This window comes from Symphalangus syndactylus, chromosome 11 (genome assembly GCF_028878055.3).
Source record: "Symphalangus syndactylus isolate Jambi chromosome 11, NHGRI_mSymSyn1-v2.1_pri, whole genome shotgun sequence".
Taxonomy (NCBI): domain Eukaryota; kingdom Metazoa; phylum Chordata; class Mammalia; order Primates; family Hylobatidae; genus Symphalangus; species Symphalangus syndactylus.
Window position 1 is genome coordinate 37,378,093 of NC_072433.2, and position 21,631 is coordinate 37,399,723.

At 43.4% G+C, this 21,631-nt stretch overlaps 1 protein-coding gene across 2 annotated transcripts in view; it reads left to right on the forward strand.

The window, feature by feature from the left end:
- Positions 1–3,893: 3,893 nt before the first annotated feature.
- AMFR (autocrine motility factor receptor) overlaps positions 3,894–21,631 on the forward strand; it is a 71,305-nt gene continuing 53,567 nt past the window's right edge. For both annotated transcript variants that reach the window (XM_055233240.2, XM_055233241.2), the window contains exons 1-3: positions 3,894–4,364; positions 15,414–15,506; positions 20,173–20,337. In XM_055233240.2, coding sequence (XP_055089215.1) covers positions 4,110–4,364; positions 15,414–15,506; positions 20,173–20,337 — 513 coding nt within the window. In that variant the 5' untranslated portion in view covers positions 3,894–4,109. The remainder of the gene's footprint in view (positions 4,365–15,413; positions 15,507–20,172; positions 20,338–21,631) is intronic.

A 21,631-nucleotide genomic window follows, 5' to 3' on the forward strand; every position in this document is an offset into this window, starting at 1 on the left:
TGACTCTGTGATTGTTTTGGGATAGTCCTGTATGTGTGGCTGCTGACCCTACTGTGCTAGTAGAAATCTTGCATGGTTCTTCATTGTGAGTGGCCGAGGGCCTTTAGGTAAGAGACAACTTAGCATAATAGCAAGGGCCTGATGGCCTGGGTCACTGATGTTGCCCTCTCCTTGTGTCCCCCATACTCCCCTCCTCCCATTGTGTGTTAGCAGTGTTTTAGTTTCCTGAGGTGTGAAAGGGTCACTAGATTTGGAACATGAAGGCCAGAAGTTAGAAGTTGCTACACAGTTGTGTTGTTAACTGTGTGTAGTCCGTATCACTGGGGACTAAGTCCGAGTTTCCTCATCTGTAAAGAGAGGGTTGACTCCTTTAGTTTTTTTCTCAAACTTGCCTGGAATTCATAATGTTCCATGACACACACCATGCCTGCTGCATATGTAATACTGTGTAATTCAATGTCATCTTAAATAGAAAGTTTACCCAAAATACGGGAATATGTGTGTGTCTGATAAAACTATAGCCTTTTCAGCCTTTATATCTGAACAGAAGTGTGAATGAAACCTGGTAGAAATTGAAAGGTTTTTCTGAAAACTTTACTACTTGTGTATTTTATAGCAGGCACCAAAGATCTATGAAAAATAAATGAAAGAAAAGCTACAAATAGAAATATATCCATTAATTTAGTTTTTCCTCTAAAAACTTAAAGAGTTGGTTATTTTTCTCTCTGCTAGATTTAGCTGTGGAACATTGGTCCAGCTGATGAAACACTAGCATGCCATGGGAATACATTTAAAGCTACTGGATTAGATAGTGAAGTTCAGCTTCTAGGATTCTGAGAATCTTAAGCAACAACAAAGCCACCCAACCTGTCTCACATGATGGTGAATGAGGTCATGAATATGAAAGGACTTCAGATATTTTAAAAATGAAAATAGCATTGTATCTAGGTATGAATCTTACTCCACACAAACTGATTTGTCTGAAATAATTATTTTATTCCCTTTAAATCAAACCAAGTCAGAACCACCATCCCACAAAGATGGGAGGAAATTCAGTCTATCAATCATAATGGAAATGAAGGACCTATTTGAAGTCTCAAATCTAGAAGGCATAGTGGTATTCTGAAATCAAGGTTGTGATGACGGGGGACCTCTAGCTTTCATTATGGACTCTATTGATTCTTGTCCAAGCAGGACCAGCCTCTCAAAGTCTGATGCTGTCACCTGTCTGCCACACTTGGGGCTTGGGACACAGCTGACAGGTAGCCTGTCTGTTGATCTAGTCTCCCCAGGCACATTAAGCGTTCATCCCTTTTGGGTCCTGCCTCCTCCCCTGATCCTCTCATGGAGTAAGATGCAGTTACCAAGAACTAGAAGTATTGGTTAAGAAGGCTTGTTTGGTTTTTGCCAAAACGTCCTTCCTTGAGAACAAGGGTGTGCAAAGTACCTTCTTGGAGTGTGTCTTGGAGTGAGAAAGGAAAAAGTAATGGTAGAAAAATTACTAATTCTAGTAAAAGATCCAAACACAAACCATTTACGTTTTTTTGGGTTAACTTCCCCCATTCATGTGAAGTTTCAGAAAGTTCAAGCTTCTAAAAGTTTAAAAAGGGCAGATCTGTTAACAGCAGCCTGTTTCTAACGGTGACAGGACAAATTTGGTTTGTGATAGTTTAGAACTACTGTGGCTAGGATTGAATAAAGATTGCCAGTTAGTGGTTTAAAAGTTATGGTGGCTCAGATCTTGACCTGTAAAGTAGAACACTTCCCTGGAAAATTACAATATTTTTTCAAAATAAAGCTTTCCTTTATTTTACTGATAAAGTTTAACGTTTAGCATTTTAATTGCATGGCTGTGGAAAGAGAACCAAAGTGAATTCAAGTCTAGTATTCATATAGACCTTGTATTAAAAAATGCACGTGTGCAAAGGTAAGGCCTCGCTCCCTGTCCCAGTAAAGCCAAAAGTTCGTCAAAGACCCTTTAACAAGATGTTTCTAAAATTTCCAAAGTGGAATGGTAAGCCTGAGAGATCTTTTGTTTTCTAGTTAATAGACTTTTAGAATATTAGGCATGAAAAAAGACCTTGAAAGATAATTTGGTCCTTTTCTTTAGAAAGTTTGGAAAATCCTACAAATATTTACAGAGCACCTACTCTGGGCTGAGAACTATTACAGGCCCTGGGGATGCAAAAGGAATAAAACTCCCAAGGTAACATTTTTTTCCTTTGTAACAGCTTATTGAGATACAATTCACATACTGAGATAGAACTATTTAAGGCTGGGCGCGGTGGCTCACGCTTGTAATCCCAGCACTTTGGGAGGCCGAGGCGGGCGGATCACGAGGTCAGGAGATCGAGACCATGGTGAAACCCTGTCTCTACTAAATGTACAAAAAAAAAATAAGCCGGGCGCGGTGGCGGGCGCCTGTAGTCCCAGCTACTCGGAGAGGCTGAGGCAGGAGAATGGCGTGAACCCGGGAGGCGGAGCTTGCAGTGAGCCGAGACTGCGCCACTGCACTCCAGCCTGAGCGACAGAGCAAGACTCCGTCTCAAAAAAAAAAAAAAAAAAAACTATTTAAAAGTGTACAATGATTTTTCAATTCAGAGTTGTGCAATCATCACCTCAATTTTACATTTTCATCACTTTGAAAACAAGCCTATCCCAGCCAGTGACTCACGCCTGTAATCCCTGCACTTTGTGAAGCCAAGGTGGGAGGATCACTTGAGCTCAGGAGCCACAGACTGGTCTGGACAATATAGCAAGACGCTGTCTCTACCAAAAATTAAAAATTAGCCAGGTGTGGTGGCATATGCCTGTAATCCCAGCTACCGGAGAGACTGAAGCAGGAAGATTTCTTGAGCCTAGGAGGTGGAGGATGCAGTGAGCCATGCTCATGCCACTGTACTCTAGCCTGGGCCACAGACCCTGTCTATTAAAAGAAACCTGCACCCTTTATCACCCCCTACTCCCCTCTTACTCCCATCCCTAAGCAACCATTAATCAACTTTCTGTGTCTATATGTACTTGCCTATTGTGGACATTTCATATCAATGGAATCACACAACACGTGGACTTTTGTGGCTGTCTTCTTTGACTTAGCACGTGTTTAAGGTTCGTCCGTATTGTAGCATGTATCAGTAGTTCATTTTTATGGCCGAATAGTACATTTTATGGATATATCACATTTATCCACTCATCGCTTGACGGACATTAGCGTTGGTCCCATCTTTTGGTTGTTAGAATGTTATCAACATTTGTGTACAAGTTTTGTGTGGAGGTATGTTTCCACTTTTCTCAGAGGAGTGGAATTACTGGGTCAAATGGTCACTCTTGTTTGACTTTAAGAAAAGGACAGATTATTTTCCAAGACAGCTGCACCATTTGACATTCTCACTTCTGGTGTATGAGGGAACACATTTTTATTTCCCGCTAAATCAGGTTCATTTTTTAGTTTCTGCTGGAGGCTACTAGCAAACAGCAGAAACTTTTGAAAGACTTAATATTCTTTCTTCTGGGGTTTCGGGCACCCGGGAAGCTGCTCGGCCCCTAGGAGTGCTCGGGGTAACCTCTTCAGAGGGTTAATGGGGTGGGGGGGGGCAAGTGGCTGGCGGCCTGGTGGCCAGGGTCCCCCGCGCCCTCAGGCCCTGCCCGCCTGTCAGCGCCTGCGGGCCCGAGTGACGCCTGCGCCGCGGCCGAAGCAGGTGCCCTCTGTGTCCGCGGGCCCAGCCGAGCCGTGGTGCGGCCGGCGGATGATGCTGGGTGCCGGCCCCCGGGGCCTCAGGCCCCGGCCTACGCCCGCTAGGCGGCGGCGTGACCGCTGGGGGCGGGGGACGAAAGCCGCGCCCCTGCGCCCGTCCCGCCAGCGTCCCGCTGGGGGCGGCGGCCTGCCCCGAGCCCGCCGAGGCTCTTCCGCGCCGGCAGGGGCAGCAGCGGGAGCAGCGCGGGGCAGAGCGGCGCCAACAGCCAGGAGCGGCCCGGCCCGGCCCGGCGCGGCGGCGGCGGCGGCGGCGGCGGCAGCGACGCCAGAGCCCGTGGGCGCCGTTCGCGAGGCCGCCGCAGAGGCCCGGTCGCAGCGCGGGGAAGCCTGGGGGCCAGAGGTCGCCGCTGCCGCCATGCCGCTGCTCTTCCTCGAGCGCTTCCCCTGGCCCAGCCTCCGCACCTACACGGGCCTCAGCGGCCTGGCCCTGCTGGGCACCATCATTAGCGCCTACCGCGCGCTCAGCCAGCCCGAGGCCAGCCCCGGTGAGCCGGACCAGCTAACGGCCTCGCTGCAGCCTGAGCCGCCGGCGCCCGCCCGGCCGAGCGCCGGGGGACCCCGGGCCCGCGACGTGGCCCAGTACCTGCTCTCAGACAGCCTCTTCGTGTGGGTGAGCGAGGCGGCCGGGCCCGCGGGGCAGGGGCGGGGGTCCGCTGCGTCACCCTTTATCCGCGGGGGCGTGGTGGGCCAAGGGGCCTCTCCGCCAGGGATCCCCGAGGGCGAGCGCCTGGGGGGCGCTGCCTTGCCCGCGGGAGCGCTGCCGAGGGAGAATGGTGAGGCGCCGGGAGGGGGAGGGGGCCGTGGGCGGGAGGAACATCGCGTGGGGTTGCGAGGAGGAGGCCCCGAGGGGCAGGGCAGCGTTGGGGCTCCGGGAAGGGGGTCGGGGAGGCGTCGGGTGAGGGTCTGCGCTGGGGCGCGGACGGGGCCCGGGACAGGCGAAGGGGTTAAGGGGCAGTGGGGAGGAAGGAGCTGGGTTTTCTGAGGGACCCTCGGGAGAAACTAGAAGATCTCAGAGGGCAGGTTAAAGGGGAGGTCGGGATCTGGGAGTACGTTATCCTGAGGGTTGGACGAAGTGGAGGGAAGTTGAAAGCTTTTCCCACTTGGTCAAGCATGGGATTGTTAGCGGATTTTCTTTCGATGAAGAGGAGAGGGCAGAGGGGAGAATTCAGACGTTGAGTATGGGGGAATTTTCGGCACTCGGATGTCTTTGGACATTCCCGTTGGAGAGAGGCTGTCTCCCACAACTTTTTTGCCGCTTAGTATTCGATTGTCCCCTTTGGGAGCTGTTTAATGAAACAAACACCAGACAAACTGTGCTTCCTTTTCTGCTGCCTTTACCTGATGATTCATGACAGTTTTCCTTTGATGTCTGAATGCAGCAAAACATTCGCAGTGTCAAGAGGCAGCCCATCATTTTAACTGAATGTTTCTTATTTGAGGATCTATTCTAACACAGTTTCCAGGTTGTCTGCCCCTGCGAGATAAGCAGCATTGATAAGGCACACATGCTGGTTTCGTTCATTAGAACAGACTATTTCAGACTGAGCAGATCAACGGTATTTTGGCTAGAGAATTTTGCTTTCACCCTGGCCTTGAATACTTAAGTAAATCCCGCAGTGATCAGAAAAGTTTCTCCAGGATTTAAAGTCTCACTTGGATTTAATATGGCTTCTTGGATCTTGTCTCCTTGCAGGTTCCCATTTGGGGTTGAAAGTAGGCTGTAAATGACTGAGAGATTAATATTCCAAGTTGATAGGATGATATGCAACTCATTTGTTATAATTAGTCCCACTGTGCTTCATCAGGAAGCGGTGGGATTTATGGACTCTATGGGCTGTAGATTAAGTCTCCTGGTCCTTCTGATGGAGAGTTTAGTAGAAGGCAGTGAAGGGTGAAGTTCCTGTTTGTCTACTGCTGTGTAAAGCTGAACTTAACAGTCCTAAAGAAGGGAGAAGCGAAAGAACTCAACTCACATCTCTTGCTTAATTTCAAATCTGTTTTTGCATTTGAGTTAGCAGGTAAACAAAGTGATATGGAGAGTGTTTTTGCCATATGTTAAGATTATAATGTAGTCTTTGATATTTTTTAAGTCTAAGATATAAATAAGCCTTTGAGAAGGAACCCTTATTTTATTTATATAACAACACTGGTATTGTTTAATGGATTTCCCCCCGCAGGACTTTCTTTTGATAAAAGCCATGTTCAGATTCTAAGGTTAATACCTCTTCAGAAAACATTACATAAAAGCCGTTGATTTTTCTGTGATGATGATTACTTTTTAGGAAATTTCCCTTTCTTCCAGCATTTTCAGTAGAGGTCTTACCTCTGGCAAGTTTATCACTTCTTACTCTCTGCTGATGATATTTTCATTTCTCAGTTGATCCTAGTGCTGTTTTTCTTCCATCTTTTCCTCTGGGGTTTCCACGTGTTTACTTTGGCCTGCTTTGGTTTCTCAGACCCTCCATGTGTTCACTGTTTGTCTCATCACTCAGTGTATATGTAGTTTCTGCTTTAGCAGCTGAGTAGAAGTGACAGTCTCAAAAGCCTTCCCCAGTGGTGGGACAGATTAAGATTGTTGAGTGAATACCGTATGTGGTGGTGCCTTTGTCAACTGGATCCTCCTTGCGCCCTCCCCTAGTTCTATTGAATTCAGATTCAACTTTTTCTTTTTTTTTTTTTTTTTTTTTGAGACGGAGTCTCGCTCTGTCGCCCAGGCTGGAGTGCAGTGGCGCAATCTCGGCTCACTGCAAGCTCCGCCTCCCGGGTTCACGCCATTCTCCTGCCTCAGCCTCTCCGAGTAGCTGGGACTACAGGCGCCCGCCACCACGCCCAGCTAATTTTTTGTCTTTTTTAGTAGAGACGGGGTTTCACCGTGGTCTCGATCTCCTGACCTCGCGATCCGCCCGCCTCGGCCTCCCAAAGTGCTGGGATTACAAGCGTGAGCCACCGCGCCCGGCCTGGATTCAACTTTTTCACAAACACTGCCTGCCAAGGCCAAGCAAGACAAAACAAAGACTGATCCTTCTGCCAGTGCAAGTCCTGCTAGATATTGTTTAACGTAGTGTAATTCCTAAAACTTATCTTTGTAAAACACAGTTTAGAATAATATCGGTCTGATAGCATCGCAGAAGGTTTTTAATGAATAAACACAATTTAAAACCTTTCGAAGGTGTTATTTTGGGCACTCTGGAGGGCATATCTGTAAACAATACTTTCCCCTACCCTCAGTAATATGGCAAAATTTTATAGGGGATAATAGATAAGTGCAGCAGAGTTTGGAGGAAAAAGAAAGGAATTGTGCCCAGGGAAGGGTTCATGGAAGGTGGTGTTTGAACCAGCTTGGAAAGTGGGAAGGGTCTCAACCAGCAGCAATGGGTATTCCAGATAGAGAAACCAGCATGTGGAGCTCAGTCTGGCATGGGGAGGACAGTGCTAGGCACAGGCAGGGTGGTCCGGAGGCTGGGCTGTTAAATAAAAATCTGTTGAATCTTCTGATTTAAGAGGGAGGTTGAGAAGGTGAAGAGGACACTGGGGATGAAGGAGGTGGGGCAGGTGGCTCTGCTGTGAGAGGAGGAGGTGAGCAGCCCCCTTGAAGGTTTCTTTCTCAAAGTGTGGACCTCTGGCAGCCTGGTATGTGGTCATCTGGGGTACTTGTAAAATGTAGTTTCCCTGGGGATCCATTTCAGAGAGAAGGGTGGAGCCTTGGAATCTTCATTTTAATGAATGCCCTAGGTGATTTGAGGAACACTAGTGGTTGAAAAACTGACCTAGGAAGAGGCTAGAGTATGATGTCATGTAACCTTGACTTTGTTTGCTCTACCAAGTGTGGACAGTATTTTGTGGAGTGAGAGAAGCCATTGATGGGGCTTGGAGTGGGGGTGGGGCATGGAGGAGTGGGGATGCTGTCATGATTTCTTTTAGAAGATAGTCTGGGAGCAGTGTGGAAGATAGATTTATGTAGAGTGGGAAGAGGATGGGAGATCTAGTGACCTGAAACTTCCTCCTCCCAAGGAGGCCTCTCCAGGTGGCCCTCAGGCATGACATTGAGAACGGATTTGGGAGGAGACTTCAGGGTTTTTACACTAACAAATATGTGGATTTGACCTGAGCATTTGTTTCCCCTTGTCTTTCTAAAACTTCCATCCTAAAGTTTCATTTCAGATGAGTTTTTATTTTGTTACTCATTTCTGGGCTATTTTACATTACTCAGATAACGCTTCCATTCAGCTACCTCTTGGTCCATTCTAGCATGGTTTTGGATTGTTCAGGTGTTTTGGCTTTTTCATTTTTTAATTCTTACTCATTACTTTTATTAGTTCCCTTTTCTGCTTTCTTAAATATCTGCTTCTAAAATTCTAAGAGCAAGATATGTGAATGGAGAAATAGAAATATGAAACTAATGTCAAGGTTCTGACTTAATTATGCAAATAATATCATTTAAATAGAACTCTCAAGGGGAAAAATGACCACAAACAAAAGTGGATAAAAGTGAATTGACCATTTAGAACAGGGATTGGCAAACTCGTGGCCTATTTGACTAGGCCTGTTTTTGTCTTAACAGCTAAGAATGGTTTTTATATTTTTAAAGGGTTGTAAAACAAATAAATTAAGGAAGTTGCAGAGCCTAAAATATTCACTATCTGAGAGCACGTTAGAGAAAAATTGGCTGACTCCTATTTTAAAGAGCCTACTTTCATATTATAAAACTTAAGGGCTGGGTTCAGTGGCTCACACTGGCAGTCTCAGCAGTTTGAGAGGCGGAGGCTGAGGCAGGAGGTGGGAGGATTGCTTGAGGCCAGGAGTTGCCCAGGAGCTGCCCAGGAGTCTGGGCAACATAGACCCCTTGCTCTACAAAAAAAAAAAAAAAAAAAAAAAAAAATTAGTCACCATTATAATTATGTGAAAATAGGAATAGGAGTCAGCCAATTTTTCTCTAAAGTGCTCTCAGATAGTGAATATTTTAGGCTCTGCAACTTCCTTAATTTCTTTCACAACCCTTTAAAAATATAAAATACCTGCTTCTAAAATTCTAAGAGCAAGACACGTAAATGGAGAAATAGAAATACAAAACTACTGTCAAGGTTCTGACTTAATTATGCAAATTAAGTGTAGTGGCCTGTGCTGTAGTCCTAGCTGCTTGGGAGGCTGAGGCAGGAGGATTGCTTGAACCCAGAAGCTCAAGGTTATAGTGAGCTACGATTGTGCCACTGCACTGCAGTTTGGGCCCGAGTGAGACCCTAGTCTCAAAAAAAACAAAAACAAAAACAAAAAAAACTTAAGAGCTGAAAGTGACTTCCTAGGTTTTAGTCTTTATGAGTTGACTATTTCAAGGTATATGAGGGAAAAATGTTAGCTCCAGAAATGTTGGGGCAGCTGAAGGAAAAAAGACTAAACTTGTGAATAATTGGATGTGAGCCTAGATAAATTAAAAATAAAAGGAATGCCTTCCCGGTGAGGGAGAAGGGGACTGCTATTTGATCACCTCCTAGGTATGCTTTGCATGCGAACTCTCGTCTATTTCCCTAGTCTTGTTAAAGGAGGAACACAGTCATCATCTATGTGATGAGGGGGAGTGTGTGCATGTTTGTATTATGTGTTTGTCTCTGGGAGCCTGCAGAGAGGTAACAATACATGAATTGTCCTTAAAGGGAGGAAACCACCAAATGGTAGGGGGCGCAGGGGAGTGGTGCTGGTGTAGGCAGGAGTCTAAGAAATATCCAGATTGACCATGTCTTGGAATAGGTTCCTGGTAGTTTAATCCCATGTCTTTGCAAGCTCATAAATAAGCCCCTGTTGGTGGCCAACATTTTACAGGGTCAAAAACACCTGTAGGGTTACATGGTGATAAATGCACCTTCCTCTCTTTCTCCCAGGCAGGCCTAACTATTTTATAATTTAGTTTGTGTTTTCTCCAGTGGAAGAGTAGAACCATTCTGGAAGGGACATTTTCCTGCCTGGCCTTGGAGTGAAGGGAATTAACTTTGAGCCTTGAGTAAGTCAGGGTTGCTGGGATCGCTGCTGCCTGACCTGCTACACTCTGAATGGGGACAAGTAAAACTTGTTTTTATTTTGTGTAGACTGGAAAAAAAAAAAGGCATTTGGTGAGTTTTTAAAAAATGACTTGAACAGCACTATAGCTATGAGAAACATTCTGAAGTGTTTTAATATAGTTGAATTTTTTTTTTTTTTTTTTTTTTTTTTTTTTTTTTTTTGAGACAGAGTCTTTCTCTGTCGCCCAGGCTGGAGTGCAATGGCACGATCTCGGCTCACTGCAATCTCTGCCTCCTGGGTTCAAGTAATTCTCCTGTCTCAGCCACCCAAGTAGCTGAGATTACAGGCGTGCGCCACCATGCCCAGCTAATTTTTTGTATTTTTAGTAGAGACGGGATTTCACCATGTTGGCCAGGCTGGTCTTGAACTGCTGACCTCAGGTGATCCACCCACCTTGGCCTCCCAAAGTGCTGAGATTACAGGCATGAGCCACCACGCCTGGCCATAGTTGAAATATTGTGCTGTAACAGGAGAACTTGTTTTGGTTTGTTACTCATCAGTTTGTCATCATATGGTGAGAAAAATAATGTGGAATTGCAGAACTAGTCAGGTTAGTTTAGTAGATTCTAAACTTTAAAAAAAATTTAAAAAATAGATAATGCATGCTCAGGGTACAAAAGTTAAGGGGTACAGGCCCGGCATGGTGGCTCACGCCTGTAATCTCAGCACTTTGGGAGGCCGAGGCGGGAGGATCACCTGAGGTCAGGAGATTGAGACCAGCCTGGCCAACATGGTGAAACCCGTCTCTACTAAAAATACAAAAATTAGCCAGGCATGGTGGCAGGTGCCTGTAATCCCAGCTACTTGGGAAGCTAAGGCAGGAGAATCGCTTGAAACTGGGAGGTGGAAGTTGCAGTGAGCCAAGAACCCACCGCTGCAGTCCAGCCTGGGTGACAGAGTGAGACTCTGTCTAAAATTAAAAAAAAAAAAAAAGTTAAAGGATACAGAAGTGACATGCAGTGAAAAGTAGATCTCTCTCTCTCTGTTACCTGCTTCTTTCTTCCAGAAATGGCAATTATCAAATTCTTGTAGTAAGTACTGTTGTTAAGTAGGAGACTTAAGAAACACCCAAATTGATCAAGTCCTTGACAATTCACACCTACATATTATACAAACATGTATGTGCACATATTTCTTTTTTTTTGAGATGGAGTCTTGCTCTGTCGCCCAGGCTGGAGTGCAGTGGCGCGATCTCGGTTCACTGCAAGCTCTGCCTCCCGGGTTCACTCCGTTCTCCTGCCTCAGCCTCCCGAGTAGCTGGGACTACAGGCGCCCACCACGCGCCCGGCTAATTTTTTGTATTTTTAGTAGAGGTGAAGTTTGACTGGGTTAGCCAGGATGGTCTCGATCTCCTGACCTCATGATCCACCCTTCTCGGCCTCCCAAAGTGCTGGGATTACAGGCGTGAGCCACCGTGCCCGGCATTTTTTTTTTTTTTTGAGATAGAGCCTCACTCCGTCACCTAGGCTGGAGTGCAGTGGCATGAACTCGGCTCACTGCAACCTACGCCTCCCGGGTTCAAGTGATTCTCCTGCCTCAGCCTCCTGAGTAGCTGGGATTACAGGAGAGCACTACCACCCCTGGCTAATTTTTGTATTTTTAGTAGAGATGGGGTTGCACCATGTTGGTCAGGCTGGTCTCGAACTCCTGACCTCGTGATTCTCCCTCGTCCACCTCCCAAAGTGCTGGGATTACAGGCATGTTCCACTGCGCCTGATTCAGGGATTTATTTTATTTATTTTAGTTTACTTTTTTAAGCAGTTTTTTTTTTTTTGAATCAAAGTCTCACTCCGATTGCCCAGGCTAGAGTACAGTGGTGTGATTTGGGCTCATTGCAGCCTCGACCTCCCTGTGTCTAGGGTGATTCTCCCACCTTAGCCTCCCGAGTAGCTGGGACTACAGGCACACACCACCGCGTCTGGCTACATTTTTTGTGTTTTTAGTAGAGATGGGGTTTTGCCATGTTGCTCAGTCTGGTCTCGAACTCCTGGACTCAAGCAACCCACCCACCTTGGCCTTCCAAAGTACTGGGATTATAGACATGAGCCAATGGGATTTGCTTTTAAATGAGGAATGCTCCAGTTATGTTTCTTTCAGTATAGGTTGAGAATACTTTATCCAAAATGCTTAGGACCGAAGTTTTGGATTTGGGATTTTTTTTCCTGGATTTTGGAATATTTGCATATACATAATGAAATATTTTGGGGATGGGACCCAAATGTAAACATGAAATTCCTCTGTTTCATATACATCTCATTCATACACATACCCTGAAGGTAGTTTCATTTTTCCATTAGGGACACTGTGTAAACTGTTGTAAGTCTGCATTTTGACTGCGACTAGTCACATGAGGTCAGGTGTGGAATTTTCCACTTGTGGCGCCATGTTGGTGCTCAGAAAGTTTTGGATTTTGGAGCATTTCAGATTTTGGATTTTTGCATTAGGGTTGCTCAATTGTATTTACAATTTTTCAAGCCTTTGTTAACTGAAGTTGAGAAGTTATATGTATGACACAATATTATTTATTTATTTATTTGAGACAAGGCCTCACTCTGTTGCCCAGGCTGGAGCAGTGCAGTGGTGCAGTCACAGTTCCCTGCAGCCTTGACCGCCTGGGCTCAAGAGATCCTCCCACCTCAGCCTCCTCAGTAGCTGGGACTACAGGTGTACACCACCCCACCCGGCTAATTTTTGTATCTTTTGTAGAGATGGGGTTTCACTGTGTTGGCCAGGCTGGTCTTGAACTGCTGAGTTCAAGCAATCCCCCCACCTTGGCCTCCCAAAGTGCTGGGATTATAGGTGTGAGCTACTGTGCCTGGTCAGTATTTGTAATTAACATATAATCATTATAATTAAGGCATTTTTCTATAAATAGACATGGAATAGTTATTAATAATCATTAAGGTGTTTTAAAAAACTTTGTTTATAATCTTAAAATAAGGATTGCTTTCAATCCTTTGTAGCTTTGGTTACAAAGTTCAAAACAGCTTATCTCCTTTTTACATAAATTCCCTTTTTAGTATCAGTATACTTAAGCTTTTTTTTTCCTGCTTAGCCATGTTAATTTTCAAATCTTCATTTACATTAAAATGGGAAGTGGTTGTTCTATGGGTGATGGGATTGTAAGAGACTTTTACCTTTTTTTTGGATAAATTAAAGATACACATTTTTTATACCTTATTTGAATTCAAAGACTTATTTAGGCTGGGTGCAGTGGCTCATGCCTGTAATCCCAGTACTTTGGGAGGCCGAGGCAGATGGATCACTTGAGCCCAGGAGTTTGAGACCAGCCCAGGCAGCATGGTGAAACCATGTCTCTACAAAAAAATACAAAAATTAGTGTGGTAGCTCACACCTGTAATCCCAGCTACTTGAGAGGCTGATACAGGAGAATAACTTGAACTTCCGTGGAAGGCCAAGGTTGCAGTGAGCGGAGATTGCACCATTGTGCTTTAGTTTGGGCAACAGAGTGAGACTGTCAGAAAAAAAATAAATAAATAGACTTTTATTTAAAGAGTTTGAGAAATAGTAAATAATACTTTATTTTTTGTTTGATAACTTAAGATGTGTGTGACAGTGCTGTTTTGAATAGAGAAATGTTTAAGTGACCCTAAATTTGTCTTTTTTCTCTATCATTACTCTCATAGTAGCCTGCTTGGCCTTCTGTTAAATTGCTTACCATGTTCTATCTCTTGCAGATTCTAAAAGCTCTTCGAGTTTAGGGTTCAGAGCTCCCTCATTTTTCTGATTTCCCACATGCCTCGAACAAGTGCTAAATGTGTTGCATTTATTTTTTAAATTCATATGACTGATTACATGTAAAAACAGGAAGAATTATTTTAAGAAATTGCGTCCTAATAAAGCAGGGGCATGTTTGGCTGGGGGATGTGACATGAGGGGTTGTGGCTTTGTCTTACGACATTTCTCTTAGTTAATGTGGCTGAGATTGACTGGTTAGATCACAATGAAGGTGAGTCTTTTTAGCATCTATTTCGTCACCTTAAAAATGAACATTTCAAGTTACCTGAATTGTTTTTTCTTTTTAAAAAAATTTATATATTTTCAGTAGAGGCAAGGTTTTGCTGTGTTGCCCAGGCTGGCTAAAAACTCCTGGCCTCAAGCAGTCCTCCCACCTTGGTCTCCCAGAGTGCCAGGATTACAAGTGTGAGCCACCACGCTCCTGGTGATCTGGACCATTTTGAATAGGCCTGTTACACAAATTAGAATGTTTGGGGCAACTAGTTTGGGCTTTTGTTCCTGGTTATTTGAAGGATTTAAGTACCAAAACAGTTTATTTCTTTAGCAGAACTATTTTTGTTTCAATCCTTTAAAAATATATTACATACTTCTTTGGCCCATTAGGCAGACAGAATAGAACTAAATTTAATCATTTGTAATGAATCAGGGCTGCCTTTAAGTGTTCTCCCAAAGGAGGGATGGCGTGAGGTACTAAACAGACCCTGACGTGATCTCAGGGATCTTGCTTTCTTAAATTACTCTCCTCTATCCCTTTTCTTTCTTCTTTAAAATTATCATTTGCTTTTAAAAGTAGAGGGAAGAATGACTTGGCAAGGGTAATGTGGTAAACGTAGTGAATCAGAGGCAGAAGAAGCTTTACATTGAATTGGAGTTCCTTTTCATTTGCTCAACAAGTCATCTGTACTGTTTTTATCAAGGTCCTTTTGGCTTTTTGGAGTCATTCAGAGTAATGTGATACCCCATACTAATCTCTGGGTTGGGGACAGCCAACTCTTCCATTTTGTAAGCATTAAGATTTGGTGTTTAGGTGTAAGGATATTCATCATTTAGGGGTTTTTTTTGTTTTTTTTTTTGTTTTTTCAAGTTTTCTCATAGACTGTTGAAGAAGGCCTTGGTTTTGCATTGGTGTCCCCAGGTTGCCTTTCATCTCTTAGCCCCCCTCGCTGGTTTTCTTTTCCTTCTGTTTAACCCATTCCACCCCGCTGCAGTGCCACAGAACCTTTACTTCAAAGCCAACACCAAGCATGGAGAACATTGATCTTTTGGTTGAAAGATTTTTCCATTCCAATAAATGTTAAAATATTCTCTCTGTATATATATATTTTTGTTATTAGTTCCTTATGATGAGACTTTTTTGTGACCATCCACACTCCTACCCCCACCTCCTATTTGTTTGGCAGGGCAGAATCTCTGGGTGCTGGGTTTTACTATTCATGGTAACTTCAATTTCTAGAACAGTTTTCTTCAAGGCTATCAAAATAATGTTGGAAATGAGGTACTTGGGAAGGACCTGCAGTTTACAAGGTTTGTGTAGTTTTGCACATACAGTACAAAGTATACACACAATTCAGTTAAGGTTGAAAGATTAAGGTGGCCTGCTGGAGGGTGCATATTGGGACAAGAACTGTGACTTAGCTGGTGAGCTGGTGCCTCTCTTTCCCGTCCTCATCCCTGACACCCACTGCCCAGAACAGCGTGCCTTTTCAGATATTACTTATCTTGCATTGGGAGAGAACCAGAAAGGCTCAGTCACTGGAAATGATGGCTGAATTCCTAATATGAGATTTTTAGAGCTGCTTTTATTTTTCAGCAGGAAGAAATAAACTTCCTTTCTCTGATTTGTTTACAGGTTCTAGTAAATACTGCTTGCTGTGTTTTGATGTTGGTGGCTAAGCTCATCCAGTGTATTGTGTTTGGCCCTCTTCGAGTGAGTGAGAGACAGGTAAGTCTACACTGAAAGGATGGATTCTTGTGACTAGATTTTTTTTTTAAACTTTGTATTTCTTATGATTTCAGATGTGTGGAAAAGTTCCATGAATACTACAGAAAACTCCTATATACCCTTTATCCAGATTCGCCAGTTGTTAATATTTTGTTCCATTTGCTTTAATATTCACTTTTTATTTATACATACTTTTTTTCTGATTCATTTGAGAGTAAGTTGTGGGCATCATTGCCCCTTTACCCCGAAATACTTCAGTTTGTATTTTCTAAGAGCAAAGGCATTTTTACAGCACAGTGATTAAAATTAGGAAATTTAACATTGAAAAAATACTTTGTCTAATCCACAGTCCATATTCAGTGTAGCCAAGTTGTCCCAATATTGTTTTTTATAGCTGTTTTTCTTCATGACTTTTAGGAATGTCATTTTTAAAGAAGGCTTGATTTGTTTTATTTTGAATGATCATAAATGTCACTGTGTAGAATGTGAGTTCTTTTCCAAAAGAATTTACCAAGATAATTTTCTCTGTGGGAAGGTGAATTAAGAATCATTGTTCTAAAAGCATAAAATTAGGAGATTTGTTCTTGTTTTGGGTGAGATTGTCTGACACTGGAAAGTGACTCAGAATGGGCAGGGGACGCTTTCAATGAAGAATTATGCCACAAGCATACTGTATAGATTGGCAGTTCCCTGAGGATTTGAGTGGGTAGGGTGTAGAATAATTTTTTTTTTTTTTTGAGACTGAGTCTTGCTCTGTCACCCAGGCTGCAGTACAAGTGGTGCAATCTCAGCCCACTGCAACCTCTGCCTCCCGGGTTCAAGCACTTCTCCTGCTTCAACCTCCCAAGTAGCTGGGAATACAGGTGTGTACCACAGCTAATTTGTGTGTTTTTAGTAGAGACAGGGTTTCGCCATGTGGGCCAGGCTGGTCTCAAACTCCTGACCTCAGGTGATCCACGTGCCTTGGCCTCCCAAAGTGCTGGGATTACAGGCGTGAGCCACTGTGCCCGGCATGGTATGTTTTAAAGTAAGAATTTAGAACCGGCCTTCAAAATCACAACATAAGAACAAAATTGTGTTTTATTCTATCTTATCCCAGTGATAAGACACAGGAACCTACTATATGAAAAGTACAACAGCAGCTTTACTTTATGTTCAGAGTGTTCCATTCTCTCCTTACCTACCCTTTTCAACCCAAATTTCCTTTTATAAAATCAGCTGAAGTCCTAGTTTAGAGCTGACACGTATTACTTGGTGGTTGAGCCCTTGGATGCCATTGTGAACAGGACTATTTTGTATTCCCAGAATATTTTCAGCACTTTCTCCAGTATCAACTGTAGTGGTCTCCCAGATAGGTTCTAAATGCTGCCTTTTTGTTTTTTGTATTTTTTTTTTTTTTTTTTTTTTTGAGGCAGGGTCTTGCTCTGTCACCCAGGCTGGAGAGCAGTGGTGTGATCTCCGCTCACTGCAGTCTCAACCTCCTGGGCTCAGGCAGCCTCCTCCCATCTCAGCCTCCTGAGTACCTGAGACTACAGGCATATGTCACACCCGGCTAATTGTTTTGGTATTTGTAGAGACGGAATTTCACCATGCCGCCCAGGTTGGTCTCGAACTGTTGAGTTCAAGAGGTCCGCCTGCCTCAGCCCCCAAAGTGCTGGAATTATAGGTGCGAACCACTTCTGCTGGCTTAAATGCTTCTTTTGATACTTCAAGTTTTTCTTAAAATTTTTTGTGGACAAGAAATTGGTCAGGCCAGGCAGGCTTGGTGGATTGATCTGGCACCAGTGGGCTTTATATACTTTCTTTTCCCTAAAAGGTTAGTTCTATCAGGTTGAAATTTATAGAAAGTATAACCTTGGAGTATTTTAGAGATTTTTTAACTAGATCAGAGGTAATTATAATGAGCATATTTCTTATCCAGCTCCACTTTCAGTTTTTTCAGCATCAATTGCATCTTCCCTGCTGTTATATGTTGGTTTATTTTATGTTTAATGTCATCCAGTAGCATCAGTTAGGAACCATTTTGAGTTAGAAATCTCTAGGATTGACATGGGTTTGCTCTGTGGGTGCTTAAAGTTCTAGAAATAGAGTAATGCTAGAGGCAAAGACATCGAATATCTAAAATGGTTAAAATGTTAAGTGGAGGTTTAGAGCAAGGAAGCTTTTTGATGTTTTTTTAAGTGCTTAGTGCCTAGTATGGCACTTGTCTAACCATTTCACATATATTATGTATAATTCCCCCAACAATTCTATGAGGTATATGTCTATAAGACCTATTGTATGGATGAGGAAACTAAAGCACAGGGATGTTAAGTGACTTTCCCAAGGTCACACAGAAACTAAATGGCAGAGCCAAGTGGCGGTGTCATTCAAAACCAGGGCACAAAATGTCCTAAGTTCACCTTGTACTTTCCCTGCACCAGGTCTGGAAACAGACATTCACCAGTGATTCCTAGTTCACATTATGGGCAATGATATTTAGAAGCCAAATTGTATACTGGCTGAGTGTGCTCATTGCTACTAGGGTGTCTCTGCCCTTTTGGTAGATAGAGTTAGGGCATACTCTATGATTTTTTTCCACTTTATTTTGTTCTCTACAAAAGATGTCCGGTCAGAGTACAGTGTGTTTAAGCTCTCAAAATCTTTAAGGAGTCACGTTATTAATTTATAGTACATTTTGCTTTTTCGTGTTTATTTTTTGAATTTGTGAAACATTTACATGGTTCCAAATTACATATAAAAGCATTCTTTTGGGAGACCAAGGTGGGATCACTTGAGCCAGGAGTTTGCGACCAGCCTTGGCAACAGAGGTAGGCCCCACCTCTGCAAAATATAAATATAAAAAACATTAGCCGGGCATGATGTCATGGGATACATGCCTGTAATCCCAGCTACTCAGGAGGCTGAGGTGGGAGGATCGCTTGAGTGCAGGAGTTTGGGGCTGCAGTGAGCTACTACTGGGCCACTGCACTCCAGCCAGGATGACAGATTGAGACCCTGTCTCTTTAAAAAAAAAAAAAAAAGTATACTTAGAATCATGCTTCCATTCTTATCATCTTGAGTCAGTTCTCCCTGATCCCCCCTAGATGGCTTGATAGTCTTTTTTAACATGTGGGGGAACTAGACCCTCCTTATTGCTCTCCTATTTCAGGGTTAGTGAAGATTGTTAAAACTGGAAGCCCTCTGTGTAAAAGAGTACAGTGAAGCAAATATGCATACACACTGCCCATGAGAATGTACACTTACAGGGCTGCTTTGGAAGTTAGGTAGATTTTACTATAAACCATAAAAATCTTTGCAGTTTTTGATTTGACAGTGCTGAAGTAACTCATACAAAGATACATACAAAAATATTCATCACAATTTTTTTTTTTTTTTTTTTTTTTTGAGACAGAGTCTCGCTCTGTTGCCCAGGCTGGAGTGCAGTGGCATGATCATGGCTCCCTGGAACCTTGACCTCCCAGGTTCAAGCAATTCTTGTGCCTTAGCCTCCCGAGTAGCTGGGATTACAGGCATGTGCCACCATGCTCAGCTAATTTTTGTATTTTTAGTAGAGACAGGATTTTGCCATGTTACCCAGGCTGGTCTCGAACTCCTGGGCTCAAGTGATCCGCCTGCCCTGGCCTCCCAAAGTGCTGGGATTTGGTGCATGAGCCACCACGCCTGGCCCTCATTATAATGTTTTTTTGAATGGTGAAAATTTTAAAATGGTTTCAGTGTCCATCTTTAGCCATTGAAACAGTATACTGGTGTATTCAGAGAATATTCATTGACATTGGTAAGGTTCTCACAATACAATAGGTGAAAGAAAGCATTGTACAAAAGTTAATGTGTTTTGTACATAGGGAAAAGACAAGAAAATTCATAAAAATGTTAAGGCATCATTTTTCATTTTCTTTGTACTTTTTATGCCCCATTTATTATGGACTGGCAAGTGGTTGTGTTATTTTTTAATTTGAAGAATTTTTTTTTTTAAAGTCTAATCTTTTCTATTGTGTAAGAATCTGGAAGGTAGAAGTAGTAAAAATGATAGCCCTTGCCATTCTTTTTCATTGTGCATTAAAAATGTAAGCATTTTTTTCTTTTTTTTGAGAGAAGGTCTTGCTCTGTCACCCAGGCTGGAGTGCAGTGGCATGATGATGGCTCACTGTAGCCTCGATCTCCTGGGCTCAAGCAATCCTCCCACCTTAGCCTCCTGAGTAGGTGGGACTGCAGGTGTGCACCACCATTCCCAGCTAATTTTTGTATTTTTTTTTTTTTGGTAGAGACGGAGTTTCACCATGTTGCCCAGGCTCATCTCAAACTCTTGAGCTCAGGCTGTCTACCCCCCTCAGCCTCCAAAAGTGCTGGGATTACAGATATGAGCCACTGCCCCTGGCCTATTTCTTAATAAGTTACTAAACTAATATCACTATCCTTTGAATAGCTAACATTCCATAATTGATTTAGGGTTATAGTCCAAAGTTTACAGATTACTTTCTGGGTGTCTTACCTCTATTCTTCAGATGGCTGCTTTTTTTTTTTTTTTTCTGTTTTCTTGAGGACAAGTGTTAGAAAGCCAAGTGCAGAATATATCTTCCATAGAAGCCAGCTTTTGTTATGGTAACTTCCCTCAGATGGGGTAGGTGTGATGGTACTCACCTTCATAAACATTTTTCTTTTTTAGCATCTCAAAGACAAATTTTGGAATTTTATTTTCTACAAGTTCATTTTCATCTTTGGTGTGCTGAATGTCCAGACAGTGGAAGAGGTGGTCATGTGGTGCCTCTGGTTTGCCGGACTTGTCTTTCTGCACCTGATGGTTCAGCTCTGCAAGGATCGATTTGAATATGTGAGTTTTTAGCCAAGCTTTTTGCTTGCTTAGTCACACGTTTGTCAGCTTTGGATTGTGTAATGTGAATGAGCCACAGCAGGCGTGGTCAGGGTAGCTCTCCTGGGAAGACTTCTAGATCAGACCCCTATTGCCTGTTTCTTGAAGAACTTTCTACAGCAGCCAAGAGATACAGAATCGTTGTCTCCTGGAGAACTTTCTTCCCAACCCCATAGTGTTTACATTCCTGCTCACGTGGGGTCACTTCACCTATGCATACTGTTTTGTTCACAGTGCAAGGAAACCTTGATACGTAATAAAATCTGGTCTTCTCTAGATATTTTCTGTTCTAGTCTCCTTCTGTCTCTCCCAGCTTACTCTGGTTCTTGGAGCTCTTCTTTCTGACTAATTTATACTATTTCCACCCCGGGCCAGGACTGAATTAGCTCCCTCAGCTTCCTTGGTTGCAGACGTGAATCCTTTTATGTCTGGTACAAGATCTGTCACTTGGTTTCAGATCATAGCTGTATGAGTGAACCTCCACCCATTAGTGACCTGAAGTAGTCTCATGAGTCCCAGATAAATGTGCACCTACAGTGCTGCCCCTCAGTTAAACACACTCCAGGGCCTTGTTTTTCCCTGTCTTCACCCAGTCCACATGGACCTTGCACCTTGGTTTGAGTTAATCTCACTCTCAAAGCCTTTATTTCTTTCACATTCAACCCTCATTTGAAGTCACAAACAGGAGCTTCTAACCTCCCAAACTGTTTTTTTTAATCTCCACCTGCGACCTCAGGAGTTGCAGCTCCAGGCCTTCTTTTCAGACTGTTGCCTCTCCTTGCATAATGCTGACATCACGTTGTAGTAGTGGTAAATCTGTGCCTGGATTGCATTTCAATTGTCCTAGCCCAATAGACTGGGAATGCCAGTTTCAGAGAGGAGGACTAGAGCAAGACTGAGAAAGAAACACAACAGAACAGGCACTGTCCTGAGTCCTGTTGAAGGTGAGAGGAGAGAGTTGTATACCCTCGGAACATTACTTCTAGAGGTTTATAATCCCAGTGCTAGAAAGATCTTTGAGAGTAAGGGATAAAAATATAATGCATATTGTTATATTCAGTAAATTAAATGACAGGGATCTCTAAATATCAGCTCATGCTCATATTTGGGTTATTGGAGAATGGGACCATATAGTAATGGGATGCTTTTCTGTGCTTAGCACAGAACCCTAAGCAGAGAAGCCAAGATTGACCTTGAATTTCTCAGTGAAGTTTAACACTTCCATGAAGAAGAATGAGCAGTTTCCTACTGTGTG